The 18,942-nt window shown below is 40.8% G+C and overlaps 1 protein-coding gene and 1 long non-coding RNA gene across 5 annotated transcripts in view; one reads left to right on the top strand and one right to left on the bottom strand.

The window, feature by feature from the left end:
- The window catches only part of PPP4R4 (protein phosphatase 4 regulatory subunit 4), a 124,550-nt gene extending 110,316 nt beyond the window's left edge, over positions 1-14,234 (bottom strand). For all 4 annotated transcript variants that reach the window (XM_074235479.1, XM_074235481.1, XM_074235478.1 and 1 more), the window contains exons 1-2: positions 14,054-14,234; positions 12,454-12,527 (exon numbers count right to left, since the gene is read on the bottom strand). In XM_074235479.1, coding sequence (XP_074091580.1) covers positions 12,454-12,527; positions 14,054-14,143 — 164 coding nt within the window. In that variant the 5' untranslated portion in view covers positions 14,144-14,234. The remainder of the gene's footprint in view (positions 1-12,453; positions 12,528-14,053) is intronic.
- A 995-nt stretch (positions 14,235-15,229) lies between these two features.
- LOC141522232 (uncharacterized) lies at positions 15,230-16,693 on the top strand. Its single transcript, XR_012478163.1, has 2 exons — positions 15,230-16,013; positions 16,569-16,693. It is a non-coding gene; the product is annotated as an uncharacterized LOC141522232 (long non-coding RNA).
- Positions 16,694-18,942: the final 2,249 nt, after the last annotated feature.

The raw sequence follows: 18,942 nt of genomic DNA, 5'->3' as shown, positions 1-18,942 counted from the left end.
GACTATGACAACTGGAATTATGACTACCACCAGTCTCTCTTCTCTAATCGACCCTCTGCCTGGAATAGGCTACTAATCTCAGATAACTGACATTTACCTAGCACTTTGAAGTGTCAAGTTCTTTACAGACATTATTTTACTTAAGTATCAAACAACCTTGCAAAACAGATACTACCAAGTATTACTCCAATTTACATATTTGGAAGCTGAGGTTCAGAAATGTTACTTGCCGTGGCACACAGCTGGTCAGCATCAGATGTGAGATTCAAACTCAGGTCTTTCTGACTCCAAATTTAGTAGCCTATTTACCCTCATTATGTAGTTAACATTCCTCTATGACTTCCCTCATTCCCCTAATCACTAACTCTTTTCTTCTGCTTGTGCTATACTTATCTGTGTATATCTTATATTTCCTTAATAGAACACAATGCTTAAGAACAGGGATTTTTCTTTGTAAACTTAAGCACAGTTCATTGTACATGGTAGATATTCAATGTTTTAACTGAATCACAAATTGGAAGGGCCTTTTAAGAGCATCTAAGTCAATCTTTAACTGAACAAGAATTCCTTCTTTCACATCCCTGATAAGTGGCTTGGAAGTTCAACCTTTGCTTGAAAAGCTCAAGGACAGGGGAACTTGCTATCTCAATGAGATCCTATTGTATTTTTAAATAGATATAAAATGGATGTTTTTCTTTATTTTGAGGAAAAATCTGCCTCTTTATCCTACCTGTTATTCCTTTTCTGCTCTCTGGGACAAGAAGAAATTGGTCAGTGTTCTGTATCAATAATAACAAATTCAAATAGAAAAAGGGCTACTAAACTATAAGGATCCCAGTCAAAGGCATATTGACTTAGAAAACCACATTATTAAAATTATCTCTATTCTACTGTAATAATATCCTACTATAAATATTTTCCAGTTAATTTTATAGAATGGGTCCCACTTAGTGTTGCAGGCCTGTTTTGATACTTCTATCCTACATGATAGTTCTAACACTTGTGGGCCCCAACCTTTTCTTCATTAAACTAAAAACTGCCACTTTCTTCCGCTGATCTCCATATGATATGATATCCAATTTTTAATCATCCTCCTCTTCTGGACACTCCCTACTTTGTAAATATTCTACTTAAAATGTGCCCCCCCAGAACTGCATAGAGTTATCTTCTATGCCCTCCAAGGGTATAATGTAGTGAGGAGATTCCTTCTTGCATTCTAGATAATAATGAAAGTACTCAAAAGATCACATTCTCTTTTGAGGGGGCTGCCAAGTCACACTATAACTCATTCTGAGATTTGTAAAGCCACTTCTCACCCTGACCCCCCAATCTTCTTCCTCCACAAAAAAAGGTGCAGCTGGCTACAAATACTAGCAATCTAACTAAATAAATCCACAACAAAAGAGGAGCAGGAGAGCCATCCCCCAAACATTCTCAGCATTACTTAAGAGTGAAAAGAACCATTTAGTTTGAATTTGGCACAGGTGTCCCCCAATTTGTTGTAAATGAAGAGTTAAAAACACTGAATTTTGAGATATATACACACACCACAGAAGTTGTGGCTCCTCCCCGCTAACTGGCTGGGCCTCTGGCACCTTCTAGTGGCCGGCAGGGCCAGAGTCCAACAGAAGGTCTCCTGACACAGCAATGGCATCTCCAGCTCTCTACCATACCCACAGAGACAGACAGCCCTCAACACCCTTCTGACTCTCTCAGTTCATGCCCAGTTACAATTAATCAATAAACAATGATTATGTGCCTCCTGGGTGCCAGGCAGCTTGTTAAATGCTGGAAATCTGAAGAGAGGAAAAAAAAAACCCATCAAGGAGCTTACAATCCATGGAAACAACCTATAGATAGGATAAATATCAAGGGAAACAAGCATCAAAAGATTGCTGTCTTGTTCATGGGATAGGCCAGAGATCTGCATCACTGGATCCAAACAGTCCATGTATAGAGTACGATGTAAAGTGATTGGAAAAGATCTCAATGTCAAGCAGAGCATTTTGTATTTAATCCTGCAAGATTAGGGGAAAAGAAGCCACTGGAAGTTCACTGAACGAAGTGATATGACCAGAGGTGCATGTCAGGAAAATAGTTTTCAAGGCTGAATGTAGGATGAATTAAGAGTGGAGAGAGATGTGAAGCAGGTGGTCCCATGCACAGATTATGTGACAGTCTGGACATGAGGTGATGAGGCCAGCCCTAGAGTAGTGCCAGTGTCAGAAGAGAGGTGTTGCAAAGCTTCAATCAATACTTCTTGACAAAGGTTAGATATGGCAGGTATAAGATAGTGAGGAATCCAGGTTGACTCCTAGGTTGGAAGCCTAAGGGATGGAAGGATGGTGGCTTCTCTACAGTAATAGGGAAGATGGGGAGTGAAGCGGGAAAGGTAATGAGTTCAATTTTGGACATACTGAGTTTAAGATATCTACAAGTTATCTAATTTAAGATGTCAGAAAAAGTTACCAAAGGAAAATTTCTTCCTCTCCTCACTTTATGATACCTTAATATGTTTTTTTTAGGTTTTTTTTTTGCAAGGCAATGGGGTTAAGTGGCTTGCCCAAGGCCACACAGCTAGATAAAGTGTCTGAAGCCAAATTTGAACTCAGGTACTCCTGACTCCAGGGCCAGTGCTCTATCCACTGTGCCATCTAGCCGCCCCACTTAAATATGTTTTAATGCAGTATTTACATTAAAGAAAAGGTAAACTGTCAAGTTTTTCAATGAAATTAGATAACCAAAAAATTACTTCCATTAGTTTCTAAATCCCTTGAAAGTATATGGGGAAACACATTTCATCATTTCCAAAAATCTCTCTTCATTCTCTTCTGATTAAATTTGCTTTTCTTCAAGAACTAGCATACAAGATGATATCTCCCTTATATACTATTATCAGGAACAAAGGTACTTAATAAAAGATCTGATCCATAATCTTTTTAAGGATTAAAACTTTCAGTCGTCTGATGAAAACATCTAAAGTATCCAAAATAATTTCAAGTTTTCCTGTCACATTAAGCTAATATTGGAAGTTATTTAACCTGCTCATGATGACTATCAATGATACCTTCCTACAAATTCAGAGATACTGATACCTCCTCCATAAGTATCCAGAATCATAAACTTTTAAATGTTCTTGTTTTCCTTTCTCCCGACATCACCTTTCAATGTTGTCAATGTACCTATAGCTAGTTCTCATCTTCCTCACTCTGTAGATATTCTCTGGAGAAGGAAATCAGGCAGTTGGAACTATGTCTAAAATTAAATAGGCTCTATGTGAGAGTCTGAGAGATCTTCTAATAGTACAATTTAAGTGATACGTTTTTGGTTACTCATTACATTTTATTTTTGCTTACTTGGCAGGTTGGAAGCTTCTGAATTTCCCCATGTATATGAAACATCCTTTTCCAAAAAATTTGGGGTCTAAAAACTGGGAACATCTTATAAAATGGTTATAGATTTTTTCATTTGAATTTCCTGCTTTGGGGGGGGTTCATTGTTTTTATTCTCATGGTTTCACATTTCTTACTGGTATATTAGGTTGTTTCCAGCTCAGAAAAGATTTTTGTATAGTGCTAAATTCAAGTTCAAAGTGAACCAGTTTGTAAGTGTGAAAGGAAATCGTGCTGCTGAACATCAGTATGGTCCTCCTCCAACTGAGAAAACAATCCAAGAATGACTATGGGAAGAAGAAACCCTCCTGAAGACACCACAGCAGAAGGCCAAGACACGCATGTCAGTCAAATGGCTTGAGTTAGAGAGGTAACTGAAGATGTGGATTGAAGAGCAAAGATGGTTCAGCAGGAGGCAAGAATTGCTGATGAAAAAGAAGTGACTGAATTCAAAGGAGAAACAAGTGGTACTTCAGGTTGATGAAACAAAATGGACTAAGCATGTGTCCACACACCAGACTTGCCCAAAGGATGCCTGAAAGCCATGAGCAGAAAGTTCTTGAGTTTCATGATGAATAAAACTTGAATTCAACAACTTTATGTATACTTTTTTTTTCAAATTTCAGGCCCCAAAATAAAGGTGCATCTTATACATGGGGAAATATAGTACATTCTGCATAGTTTTATTCCTAAGTCACTACTGGGTCAGTGAGTTGATACTGAATTTCTTTTTTAAATCACACACTACTAATTATTCAATTATACTGCTTTTCCATTTAATGTCATAACCATATTATTTTCTTCTATTTTTTCATTAAAAATTCAAGAATTTTTCAGATGGAATAGGCTTTAATTATTCCTGCTGGGAATCTAATCACTTTGGCAAATACATTTCTATTGGAAAGTCTCTTAAGAATTCCAGTCAATTTACAAACATTTTTGAGACATAACCTATTTGAATCTACACTATACTTAAATTAAGAAAATGCACTGTCCTCTTTCATAATCTTAACATAAAAATTTCTAGCAAAAAGGTTCGTTATATTTAGAGTTGGAAGTTTTAACGATTCAGTCACAAAAGAAGGAAACTAAGGTCCACAGACGTTAAGTGACTTGTGTAAGGTCATCAGTAAAGGACAGAACCAATACAAGTTCTGATTCCAAATTCATCTTTCCACTATAGCATGTGGTCCTTCTATTTAGTAATGAAGTATTCCATATTGCCATAATTCTTAATTAGTAACAAAAAGGATAACTATTTGAAATACAATTATTATTATAATCTGATAGTAAGAAAAACACTACATTTGTATGTAATATTATATGGTTCAGTATAAGCTTTTGTAAATCATGAAATTATGTACCAATTATCCTTTAAATCATGGTACAGTAAGAGGATCATGAATACATATTTTCTTATCATATTTTCACACATTTCCATGCTATAAGCAATATACTACAAAAATTACCACAACTTATTAGTGGCATCTAAGGGTCCTTTCTGTTGGAAGAACCTGTACAAATTTGAAGACCCTTGCAATAATCCTAATTCTGAAAGGTATCTCTTTCCTATAATCTGGAATAACAGAAAATCAATTCTTGAGAAGTTTCATATGACAATTAATTCAAGGTTGGAAACAGGAAATCCAGTTTTTAACAGTAATGCTGAAGATACATAGCTTTGCTGTAGGATATATCCCATCTTCAAGCTCTTTCTTTTGTTGCTCCCATGCTTAGAAATGTTCCCTCCTCAAAATTTCACTGAATTCCTTATTTCTATGAAGACTTAGCTCAGATACCATATTCTACCTTAAGTCTTTATTACTTCCAAATGTGACTACCTTTCCCTCCCTATTTTCTTGCAATTCTCATGTGTAACATGTGTCTACTGATAAATATGTATATCTATATACATGTATTTACATGTATGAATATTTCCTCTAGAAAGAAGTTCAATGAAAGTAGGAATTGGTTCATTTTTCTTTGTATCTACCCTACAAAGATGGCACTTTTAAATGTTCATTAATCTCCGTTCTCTATGTTTAATATTTGGCTAAAAGGTAATGAATATATAAGGGCTAATAAATGAATATCATAATTTTACCTTAATTCAAATCCCAGTCCTCTTACTATCCATGTGATCCTGGAAATTACTTAATCTTTCCAGGACTCCATTTTCCTCTTTTGTAAAATAAGGAAAACAGACCAAATAATCTCTAATTTCAGCTCTAAATTCTGTGAACTAATTATGCATACCTCATAGAAATCTCTCTCTCTGTATATATATATATATATATATATATATATAGCCACACAGAGATACAAAAGGTTTTTTAAAATTATAGTTTGCTTAACTAAAACTCTAATATTATGTTAATAATGACATAATGACTGAAGTTTCTAATGTGGAGGTCAAAGGATTAAACTAACATTTTGCTAGAGGAATCACTACTTGTGTGGTTACATTTCAGAGGTATGTTGTTTCCCCTGTTTCATTCAAATCTGTCTAATGGTAGTGTGTATGAAGGATTTCCACTGCACACTTTAGGACTCAGGTAGTTTGGATAGATAACTATAACAAAAATAAAAGATAACTATTCTCAATTCTTGCTGAATTGGTTCATATGTCAAGTTCTAGACTCTCTAATGCAGTTGGTAAGAATAGAGAAATAATCTTGATTATTTTTACCTTAGAGAAAATAATATGCTTTATATTTTAAACTTTTTACTTTTCTTCCTGAAGTCAGCAGAACAATTCTGCTTGCCACTGATGCTATCACAGGGAGAGCCTTCTGAAGCCACAACTTGAGTAAGGAAAAGGAAACAGATGCCTCCTATGGCTATGGCTGTTCCTCATCACAAGGCCCCCAGGAGCACAGATGGGGGGGGGAATATCCTATACCCTTCCTCTGTCTTCATATTTCTATTTCCTTTCCAAAACAAGTAATCCATATTTCAAACTAAAGCAGGCCAAAGAGATTTGTCCTCAGTGCTCTCAGTAAGATTCACTATCTGAAGTTTAAATTGCATTGCAACTTCAGTACTCTGTTGAGGAATGAATGATCTCTACTCAATTTTTTTTAAATGGGAGCCTATTTCTTTTGCACAAAAATAACTCACTCATTAACACACCTCTCCCCAGTAAGCAGTATCATCTGTTGGGCTATTCTTTTGAAGAACCTCTCAATACCCTTCAGGAGGTCAGCCTATGGTTGGCAGCACCCCAGAGGAGAAAAGGAGCAACTTTCCAATATTAGCTTTCCAACAGTAAAGCAAAAGCTAATACAATTCTATTAACTTGCCTCTTCTGTGGAATACTATAGAACATCTGAATTTGAAACCAATGGTGATAACTTAAAAGACAAATCATAAAAACTTTTCTTATTTTTAAAGAAGTTGATGTCAGTAAAAGGGGAAAAGGGGAAAAAAGGATTAAGGATCAATCTTATAGAAAAGCCAAATTTCCCTGAATAACACAAGATGAAGAACTAGAAGGTATTTCTAATGATTTTATCACTTTTACCTCCAAAAACAAGATAATCTGAAGTGGGCATCCTTTGAACCATTATAAGGCTCCTCAAAACTCAGTGATGTTAAATAGTGGTTAAGGTTAGAGAAAAGAGTAGAAAATAGTGGGAACAAAGGGACAGAATATGGCTTGGATTCAGGGAAGCATCACTCATTAAGGTGACTGTGTAACTGCTTGATACTATATCAGGAAGGGAAAGAGGTCAAACTATAACATACCAGTGATTCCAGACCACCAAAAGATGCTTAGAAGAATCAGGCCTTCCTTAATGGAACCATACTGGACCTTAAAAGCACAAGTGCATGATGGGGAAACAAAGGAATGGTAAAGACAAGACAGCAAAAGAGGGGAGGAAAAAGTTCCATGTGTTAGTTTTCTGTTCTGCACAGCCAAGAGGATGCACACTTAAAAAGTAAGGCAATTGGAAAAAAGCTAAATGGCAACCCTAAACACTGCGGTTCTTCCTCACTGTCTTACAGCTACTCAGTTTCTAGTGTTGTGCTTCGAGGAGAGGGGTGCTGGAGTTCTTGGGTGAGGGAGTAACATCCAGTGATAAGAAACAGCCACAGTAGATAGAAGTAGTTTGGTTTGTTTTATTTCCACTGTTCCAGCTGCAGAAATCTCTCTGTGATGTCACTAGGGGGCAGCACTTACTCCTAGAAAATGGGAAGAGAAAGTAAAAAGGTCAAAGTTTAATGTTAACTTTCAATAAGCCAAAAATTAAAAGATGAACTTTCTACTTTGACTGAATTTCCCTAGTAAATTACAAAATAAAAAGTGGTAGAATTCATTTAAAAGTGGGGGAAACATAAAAATCAATTTAAGTTCTATACTTTATTTTTTACTATATCATTTTAATAGTAATACTTTACAGAAAAGGCACTGTGGCCAGGTAATGCTAATCTGTAAAATATTTCAATAATAAAAAATGTTCTTGGCATAATTTCAACTAAATACTTATTTATATCTTGGGATACTTTTGTCTTATGACAATCCTTGTTAGTAACTAATTACCAGACAATAAGTAGAACATATTTTTGTTACTGCTTATTTATCAATTGATAAATATTTGCTTTTGAAATTTTGGTGGCAAGAGACAGTTGGCCTTTTTTATTCCAGCTAATAGCTTCTATTTCCATGATGATAATAATAATAATAAACTTAAGTTACATAACATTTTAAAGCTTTCATATCACTTTAATACTTTATTTCATTTGATTCTCACATAAGAGTCCTGTGAGATGGGAAAACTGCAAGTAATATTATCTGCCATTTTACAACTGGGGAAACTGAGGTTCAAATGAGTTGCCAACTGTATTATCTCCTTTTTTCAAAATGAGACTGAGACTCAGAGATTAGCAGAGTCTTCCCCAAAGTTCCTTAAACTACAATAAGAATCAAGTCTAAAAACAGTAAACCTAGATTTTCTAGATTATTATTTTTTGGTAATTTGTTATCTATTGAATTGAGGTCTTTAAGATGAGGCTAAATAAATAAATAATGATTTGTTGGGGATGCAGTGGATTTGATTCCGGATTTGGTAAAATGCTAAACTAGGTAATCTCCAAGGTCTGTCCTAATTCCACATCTATGATTCTATAACTTATTGAGTAGGAAAAGTAATTAGAGTCCTTTAGAAGCAAAGAAATGTGAAATATAATCACCATCTACAAGTTGATATGAATTTTCTATTTGTATACTGAAAAGAAAAAAATGTGGTTTAATTCCTGTAGAACATAAATCTTCAAAAAAAAATGAAGACGTCTGATAAGTTTAAATTATTATTGGGTAACCTTTATACATAATAAAATGCTAGTCATCAAAGGGTGATAGAAATATAAACTACAATCCATAAACATCAGGAGATTACATCTATTTAGGAAAACAAAACACACAGGAAACAACTAGGTAATAATATAAAACTGTAGAGAATTAAGCATTCCCAAAAATTCTTAAAGCACTTAATTTTTTAAATGCTAAATCAATGTGAACTACCTTTTACTATCAGCCAAATTAAGGTAGGCAGTATGCACAATTGATAAGAGGAAGTAATCTACATAGATGAAAACATCAGCCAAAGCTTTTTAGAATTGAAAGGACCTTAGCTGGACCTTAAACATGAGTAAGATTTGAATAGAAAGGAGGGGGAAAGGCATTCCAGGCAGAAAGAACAAGATGAACAAAGGCAAGAGTGAAGAATGAATACTGTTTATAGTCTGCCTGAGAGTTTGAAAAATACAGATCTCATAACAACTCCGTGACATATGCAGGGAAAGTATTATAATGCCCATGAAAAGTTCAGATTTGCTTATATTCACAGTGCTTTGAAAATATCTGAGTTAGGACCTGAGCCTATCATTTAATTCCCCATTCATGTCAATAAAATAAGAATCCTGTGCTCTGAAGACAATGAAAACAGTTGGAGCCGAGGCTTCATGAGGAGGAATTAGAAGGTAAAAGAAATACCTTTGTATTTGATTTTACTTCTGAAGTCAAACCAAAGAGTTTTAAATGCCAGACTAAAGACTGAAGTATTTGGATTTTATCTTGAAGCCAAGAGAGAGTCACTAGAGGCCTCTGAGGAGGGGAATTCATTATCAAAGTGTCTTTATAGAGGCTTAATTAAAAATATTAAAATATTGTATGCACTACACACTAAGGGCCAGCATCCCAAAGAAAAGGCAGAATAGGAAAAAAAGGTTGTTTTGTTATTCTTACTAACCCTTCAAGCTGTGAGTACTGGGCAAACCGCTTTAGTATAATGCTATAGTGCTACTATTTAGGCTTTCTAAATTTTATTTATGCAAGTTTCTTCAATTTTAAACAAAATTTCTTCAATTTTAAGACATTCAAACACTATATCTGTATTATTAATTTTCTGTAAATAGTTACCCTATATTACACGGTAAATTAATGAGGAATACGTTATTTTATATGCCTAAAAATACTTTCATTGTCCACATGCTTCATATTTTAAAGATTTTCTAGGTATTACATTTAATGTCCAAAGAGTAGAAGGAATCATTATATATATTTAAAATTTTCCTAACTTAATGTGCTCACAGTAACTACAACTTATATGATGATTTAATTGTTACAAAGCACTTTTCTCACATCTCCATGAGGTTAAGTTGTACAGGTATTGATTCTACTTTAAAGAAGAAACAACAGGTGTGCTGGGCTAAGTGGCTTGTCCAAGGTCATTCTGCTAGTTTTATTTGAACAGAGGGTCAAACCTCAGTTTCCTGAGAGAAGATCCAGTGTTCTTTCTCCACTATTCCACACTGCCTTATCCTGCTCAATTTCAGAATATGAAAAAAAAACCCCAAAAACAATGACTTGAATTGCCTAAATAGAAAAATAAAAATATCTGAAAGAAACAGACTCAGCAGGAATAAAAATGTTACGTATCTAAAAAACAAAAATATTACATTCAAGGAAATGGAGAAAGAGTAAAAAGAAAACATGGTTCATCATGTGTTAAATTACAGGGTATTCAGAAATATGATGAAGAGGATGAATAAATTAAAGAAAGAATTTAAGAACATACACAAGAACCAGGGACATTATGATATTATTGAGATAAAGTCCTAAAGAAATCTATGCTAGGCAAACTGAAAATATGACAAAAAATTTAGGTAGTCAAACATGGCTTCATTCCTTTAAACACTGACCTACTAAGTCAAATTCCATCTTCCCTTTAGTAAATAGAGAAAATAGGAGGAACAGAAAAACAGTACTGAGTTGAAGAACCAATAAAATTGAAACTAAACATGACTAAAGGAACACTGTTCCCTTTAAAACTCAGTAAGAATAAAAGGGACTATTCTTGACAAGGGCTTTAAATCTTAGAATTATGTTTTTTTCCTGACTTATCAAAAAAGAAATTCTGACAAACAATTTAAAAAGACCTACAACCAAAGTAGGGAAGGGGGGGGGGGGAGTTTGCAGTGCCAAAAATGGAAAAAACAAACTATCTTCAGAAAGAAGTCTAGTCTCAGATAACTAAAATAAAGCTTCTACTGTCCAGGTAAGTAGGGCAACAATCTAAGTTTCCTGACTGCAAGCCACAGTTTTTTTCCACTAAATAAAAGACATTTGTAATGATGAATTTCAAACTCTGAAAGACTTAAGTTGCAGAGTCTGCATTGGCAATAGAAGCTTCCTCATACAGGAGTACCCTATACCAATAGTTTTAGTCACACACTTAAAAGATACACATTTAAATAATAAGGTTTTATTCAAACTTTTGTGAGTGGCCCACCTTCACATTAGAGAAAGGTTATGTTATAAAAAGCAAGTGATTATTCATGATAAGTTTCTGAAGGAAAGAGTACTTTGATTCAAGATCTATAGACAATCAAAACATATAAAACATTTTATTAGCCTTTCTGCCAAATTTTATCCCAGCAATTCTCTCATTCTCTCTCTCTCTCTCTCTCTCTCTCTCTCTCTCTCTCTCTCTCTCTCTCTCTCTCTCTCTCTCTCTCTCTCTCTCTCTCTGTCTCCCTTCTACCAATAAAGATTTTTTCCCTTTAAAAATTTGGTAATGATGCACATGTCATTAAAGGTAACAAGAAGGACAAAAATAATCTCTTAAAATTTTCACTGGCATCTTAAAACATTTTGGAAATACATTGCTTGGAGAAAAGAGATAATTGGAAACCCAGTATTGTCATCACAGAAGATCAAGAACTCAAGATATCAATGACAGTCTAAACAACAATTAAGGAAATGGAAGCCAAGAGGATCATAGAGCTAAGAACCAGAAGGCATCCAGTGCATTTCTCATTTTACAGATAAAAAAAAAACCAGGGCCCAGGAAGACAAAAATGAGTTGGTCACACAAGTATCAAAGACAGTATTTGAACCCAGTTCCTCTGACTCCAAATTGAATGTTACTTATTCTAAGTATCACTACATTAATATTGTTCTTAGAAAAATAACCTTTAAACAGTTTAAGAAAAACTAAGAAACTAAGTCAGGAAATGCTAAGATAAAATGCTGGATATCAAGATTTCAATATTTGATTCAATGTCAAAAAATAGGTTTATAGAACAACTAGGAAATTTGAAACTTAGAAGACAACTGACTAAAATCACTTTCAGTTAAGATTATCAAGTTCATGTATCTAAAGTGATAAATTAATTTAAACAGTAAAGTTGTTTCATTTATTTGACACTCTACAACGAATATTATAATATCAGCTACTGGATGTTCTTTTTTCCCCATGACAACTCACTGACTTGTAAAAGCAGAAGTAGGTGACAAGAAATGGATGAGATTAAACTCAAGTTTGTATACCATATCCTTGAATCTCTAACAAACAGTGCTTATAAATTTCAGTTTTTACAAATTATTAAATATGTGAAAAACATGTGGATGAAGTTTTTTTCTGTAAGCACAAAGTATATCCAAAAACAGTATGCCAACTGATTTGGCAAATCTGCGGGACTAAAAAATTATTAATAAGCATTCATTTCTGCTGTCAGATAAAAAGATCAGCAATTTTACAGTAAGACTTGGAAATACCTGAGTAGATAAACAGCCCTTTCAATATCATTGAGATCTTCATCAACTGTTAGTCTTTCTATTTCTTCCGGTGTCTGTCAAATATGAAATACAAATTATGTAGAAAACTTCTGAGGGTCAATTCTGGAAGATACCTATTCCCCACAACTCCAAAAGCTCAAAACTAATAAGATATTTTATCTTCTCAAGGTATATTCCCCCTAAAATGGAAAGATCAATGAGATCCCTCAAGGGGTTTAGTCTGAGGAAAGGAACTTTAGATTCCAAATAGCCAGGGGAAAGGAGGAGGAATCTTTTTCCCCCCCTCCATTATTTATTCAACAGGAATTACGGCTTGAAAAGCTCCTTTCTCAAGTATGTCTGAAAAGTGTCCTCTGCGGATGCGGAGAGGCGGGGGACGGAGCACAAGCGGGGCTTCGGGGGTGCTGGGGGTGACGGGTCACCTCAGCGCTCTGCCCGCGCCCTCCCCTCCTCCTCCCGCGGCTGCACAAGCTCTGGAAGGCGAAGGTTCCCTGAGCCCCCCTCGTCCAGACCCCCAAGAGCAGGTGGGGGCGAGGGGCAAGGGGCAAGAAGAGAAGGCGCCGAGGACACGGCTTCTCTCCCCTGCTTGCACCCGCGCAGCTGCTGGGGAAAGGAGGGTTTGGCGCTGGCTGCGGGCGGGCGGGCGCGGGGCGCGGGGTCCACTCCCGACAGAGCCAGGGTGATTAACGGCAAGTGTGGGTGAAGAGGGGGCTGTGGAGATGGCAGGGGAGGAAGGGAGATGGTGGATCCTGTGTGCCCGCCGCGTCCTTGTGGGCCCCGGACTAGTGGGGCCGGGGCGGGAGGAGAGGGGCCGGGGGCCGCGGGACCGAGATGGGACAGTCATTCCTTGATTCCTGGGGGGCTGCGTGATTGAAGACGTGAACCGGGGCCATCTCCGGCAAGGAGCCCCGAACTACCCAGGGGGGCAAGACGCGGGAAGGGCAAAGAGGGCCGAGCGGAGGCGCTGGGAGCCGGTGCGGGAGCGCGGCGGGGCGGCGGGGCGGCAGGGGCGGCAGGGGCGGCAGGGGCAGCGGGGCGGCCGGGGCGTTACGGGAGGCAGGGGGCGGCAGCAGGGGCGTTACGGGCGGCCCGGGCAGCGGGGAGGCAGGGGCAGCAGGGGGCGGCAGGGGCGGCAGGGGCAGCAGGGGGCGGCCGGGGCAGCAGGGGAGTTACGGGCGGCAGGGGCGGCAGGGCAGCGGGGCAGCAGGGGCGTTACGGGCGGCCCGGCCAGCGGGGAGGCAGGGGCAGCAGGGGGCGGCAGGGGCGGCCGGGGCAGCAGGGGCGTTACGGGCGGCCGGGGCGGCAGGGGTGGCAGGGGCGACGGGGGCGCTCTCCAAGCCCCGTGCCCCAGCCCAGCCGGGTGCGGCCGGGGCCAGGCTCCCGGGGCGGCAGGGAGGGCGGCGGGCGCCTTGCTGGGGGGCTGCAGGGCCCGCGCCGCGTGGGCCGGGGGCTCGGACAGCGGGCCCTGCGGAGGCCCCCCGCACCGCCTCGGGGCGAGGGCCGGCGGGGCCCCCCGGCTTCCTCGGGAGGGGGCCCGAGGGGACGGAGGCGGGGGCCGGCGGGGCGCCCCAGCCCGTACCTTGAGGCTCCGCCGCACCGGCCTCTCGATGATGGTGAGCTCCTGCAGGTCCTCGATGTAGCCGAACAGGTTGTTCTGACCGAAATCCATGTCGGCGGGGAGCGGCCCCGGAGGCACGCCGCCCGGGCCGGAGCAGCCCCGGGGGATGTCGGCCCCGGCCCCGCCGCCCCGACGCCGGCCCGGACTTTTTCTGCCCTTTTTCCCCCAGCCAGACTCCCCCCCCCCCTTGACTGTGATAAGGGGAGGGAGGAGGGAGGAAGGGGGAGGGACCGAGGGGAGGAAGGGGGGAGGGGCGGAGGGAGGGAGGGGGAGGGAAGAGGGGAGGAAGAGAGGAAAGAGGGCAGGTGCGAAGGGCTGCGGGGGCGGGGAAACAGGCCGAGCTCCGCCGCGCAGCCGCCCAGCCCTCCGGAGCCCCGCCCCCCGTGACGTCGCGCGGCGTCCGGGCGCAACCGCCGCCACGTCACAGCCGCCGCCGCCCCGCCTCCGAGGCCCCGCCTCCGAGGCCCCGCCCACGCCCCGGCCGCGGCGCCCCGCCCTCGGCCTCCCCGGTAGCGAATGGCCGCTGAGCGGGAGGACAAGGTTCGGGGCAAAGAGCGGGTGCGGGCTCCGCGGCTTCTCACCGGACCAGAGGGTGACCTGGACTAAAGCCAGCGGAGAGGGGGCGAGGACCTCCCATCTGGAGAAGGCCATGACAACGCGCCTCCCGGAACGAGCCCCCTCCAAGAGCAGACCCCTCAAAGGTGCCCCGGGCAATCCATGTGAGAAAAACCAAGTGGATGAAGACGCCGGCCGACGGGGTGAGGACACCCGCCGACTGGGTGAGGACACCTGCACCTGCCGACGGGGTGAGGACACCCGCCGACGGGGTGAAGACACCCGCCGACGGGGTGAGGACACCTGCCGACGGGGTGAGGACACCCGCCGACGGGGTGAAGACACCCGCCGACGGGGTGAAGACACCTGCACCTGCCGACGGGGTGAAGACACCCGCCGACGGGGTGAGGACACCCGCCGACGGGGTGAGGACACCCGCCGACGGGGTGAGGACACCCGCCGACGGGGTGAGGACACCCGCCGATGGGGTGAGGACACCCGTCGACGGGGTGAAGACACCTGCTGATGGGGTGAAGACACCCGCCGACGGGGTGAGGACACCCGCCGACGGGGTGAAGACACCTGCACCTGCCGACGGGGTGAGGACACCTGCTGATGGGGTGAAGACACCCGCCGACGGGGTGAAGACACCTGCACCTGCCGACGGGGTGAAGACACCTGCCAATGGGGTGAAGACACCTGCCGATGGGGCAAAGACACCTGCCGAAGGGGCCACCGACTGAAACGACCCAACAGCGGCCTAAATCTTGAACCAACAGCGCTGATCCGGACCCAGGATCAAGGAAGAAGCTAGACGCTGGATCACCCTGGGGAAATTGCACCCAGACAGCTCCCTGCCACAAAAGTCCATCTTTTTAATACCAATACTCTCTCTGGGATGATAGAGGGAGTTCAGAACGCCACAATGTTAAAGACACGGCAAATGTAAGTGACCCAAAGGACAACAGAAAGGTGCAAGATGGATGAAAGCAGTCATCAAAACCTCTATCATAAACCTCTATCTCCTCCTTGGCAAAATGGAATCAGAATGGCCCCTATCTCACAGAATTGCTATAAGGATCAAATGAGAAAATGCATTTAAAGTACTTTGCAAACCTTAGAATGCTATGCAAATATTCTATATGTTAGCATCAAAAAATAATGAAAAACCATCAAGGACATACATGATCAGAAAAGGCAATAAGGTAATCATGGAACAAGAATGAAGAATGACAGATGAACAACCCAAGGGCTGTGCCAATATCTACAAAATTTGAAAGAGAACAGAGGGAGATCATCATACTGGTTGAGCTCTTTATGAAGGTCTTCCAGAAGGACATAGACAAGAATAGCACAGGATTAAAAGGTTTGGGTTATTGGGGAGTCTGTTATAGGAACAGGTGAATCTGATCCATTTCCCCTTGCACTTATTTCCTCCTTTTAGTTTTATAAAAGAATTGCCATTCCTGAGGAAAGAAGAAACAGTCCAATCTCCAAATTTACATAACTTAATGAAGTTCATTGAAGGATATTATTCACAGCCCCAAAAGTTCTTGGGAGAACTGGAAAGAGGAAGATAATGCCCTGAGTCTTAAATTGGCCCTCCCCCAGCCATTTGGGCATTGCAGAAACCAGTGGTTTGGGGATTAGCTCATGATAGAGTGGTAGCTCCCAGATGGCTCCTGGGAGTTGCAGCATGCCAGATTGGCTCACCAGCTTTTTCCTTTGAATACAGAAAAGGTCCTTCCTCTGATGTGTGATGGTAATGTTTCACTTTTCAGTTCCCAGGGATTCTAGGTTGTGATTAGCTAGATTGGATGGCAGATGTCAGAATAATCATATTTCTTATCTCTGCTCAGGATGTGGAAATCTGTTGTTTATAAGAACCAGGGTGCTACTAAAAAACTTTTTTTCATTACAGCTAAGATGAGCATCAGAATTTCTGGATTCAGGGAGATATCTCAGCAGTTTATGGCTATAAAGCAAGAGAGTAGCACTCAGCAAACTGCATGGGTAAACAGGAAAATAAAACTATGTACTACAGTGTCCTTGAATATTCTTCAATGCTAAATACCTTGACCTCTACCAAGAGGAATGACCTTGAGACATGATCATTTTATGAAAAGACAATAGAGCTTTTGCTTTAAGAATCTAGAGCTTTCTCCTATAACTAATAACTAATGACCATTCTAAAGGATAGCATTTGCAATTTTTAAAATATTAAAAACAGACATATTACTTGGTACATTATAAAAATGAGTATACTGACTACAAACCAGACTTAGATGCATTGCAGTAGTCATGCTGACACTAACTCAGTTGCAATCTTTATAGGTAGGAGGAACACACACATACACACACACACACACACACACACACACACACACCCATTCCATTTGCAAAAAAACCTGCTAAACCTTGGGAGGTAAGAAAAAATATGACTTCATCTCTGTCTTGAAGAGTTTATAATCTCATAGATATGACATCATCTTTGCCTTGAAAAGTTGATAATCTATTAAGGTAGTTATAACATGGTCACATAGTAATGGTAGAGAGCATATCTATGGAAAAAAGAGAATGTGGTGTAAAGGGATCTATGGCAAAGAAAATTTCTGGAAGAATTTGAGTCCCTTTTTGCATTACTCTCTGTAAGGAGCAAGTTCCTTAGTTCTGGATTCAGGGAGATAGCTCAGCAGAGTAGGTTACAGAACAGCCCAAATAGTGGATTTGATTGCCTAAATCAAAGGCACCAAACTTCAGTCAGAGAGGTGGACTCCAAGCCTAGATAACAAGTTGTCCTAGATGTCTTCAGTGGAGCCAGCACTGTGCAAGTGGAAGGAGCGCTATATTTGAACTTAGAAGACAGTACTAGCCTTTTACTCACCATCTGACCTCAGGTAAAACATGTGCCTCCGCTCAGAACTTAGTTTCTCCATCTGTGTATTAGAGAGTTGGCTTAACTCTCTGATTCTCTTTGATTAGCTGGAAAGAGATCATTATTAATTGCAAGTTTTAGGGCAGCTAGGTGGTGTAGCCGATATGGGGCTGGACTTGGAGTTAGGAAAATTCATCTTCATGATTTCAAATCCAACCTAAGACACTTAGCTGGTGACTAGAAAACCCAAATGAGGTCACAATGAGTTAGAAATGTCGGAAACAGCAACAAACTACTTAAATATAAATTCTATTTAAAGACATATGCAATTGTAAAATTTTCAACACTGAGATTGTATTTTTTACTCAGTCACTGTAAGTCTTACATTAAGGTCCAAAGATCTTCAGCTCAGTGGCATAATGGTGGGCTTGGGGTCAAGAAGACCTGAGTTCAAATCCTACTTCTGATACTTGTTAATTGTATCTAAGCCAGTTTTTCTCATCTGTAAGAAAGGTAATAATAGTACATGCCTCATGGAGTTGTAGTGAGCAAAATACACACAAATCACATGTATAAACATAAAGTACTTTGTAAAATACTTAAAAATCTATATAAATGTGGGCTATTAGTTTGTACTTTCCTTTTTTTTTGGAGGCAACTGGAGTTTAGTGACTTGCGTAAGGTCGCGCAGCTAGTAAGTATCTGAGATCACATTTGAACTCAGGTCTTCTGACTCCAAGCACTGTGCCACCTAGCCCCCCCCCCGGCTATTATTATGTAAACTCCCTTTATCTTACAAATGAAGAAACTGAGAAGAATGAAAGAACTTCCAAAAACTAGGAAGCACTTGTCCAAAGTTAAACAGGATCTGTTTTCTTATATATAAAATAGTTACACTTATTGTAAAAAAAGTTACATTTATATGAAAAATAAATTCTCTTAAATGGCCAGATTAAAATTTTCTCTATTACTTTTTGAATTCTCTTTTCCTCCTGAGTGTATTCAAGGGAGAGAGAGAGAGAGATGCATTTCTCTCTTCTACTCCTCCTCTTCTTCTCCCTTCTCTTTCTCCTTCCCCCTTCCCCACTAGAAAAGGGGGTGTTTTTCTCATGCTCTGGGAGCTTTTTTTACTTTTGCTGCATCAGTGGGGCAGATTCCTCCCTCCAGAGGTGATGATATATGCAGAGAGCAGATTGTGCATTTGTCTCCTGGGAAGGGGTGGGCGAGGAAAGGCAGAATAAAGTAGGGGGAGGGGGAGTTTTGTAGAGGGACAGAACTGGAGGAAGCAGGGAGCTAGCTGTCTGTAAGGTTGCTTCCAGAAGTAGCAGCAAAGAGCTGATTATAGGTGTGAACCCAGAAGCTCTGGATGTGGGTGCAAGAAAATGCTTATGGGCTTGAATGTCAAGGTAGTAGAGACAGT

The sequence above is a fragment of the Macrotis lagotis genome, chromosome 4, assembly GCF_037893015.1.
Source record: "Macrotis lagotis isolate mMagLag1 chromosome 4, bilby.v1.9.chrom.fasta, whole genome shotgun sequence".
Lineage (NCBI taxonomy): Eukaryota > Metazoa > Chordata > Mammalia > Peramelemorphia > Peramelidae > Macrotis > Macrotis lagotis.
This window is presented reverse-complemented; position numbering and strand designations above follow the sequence as displayed.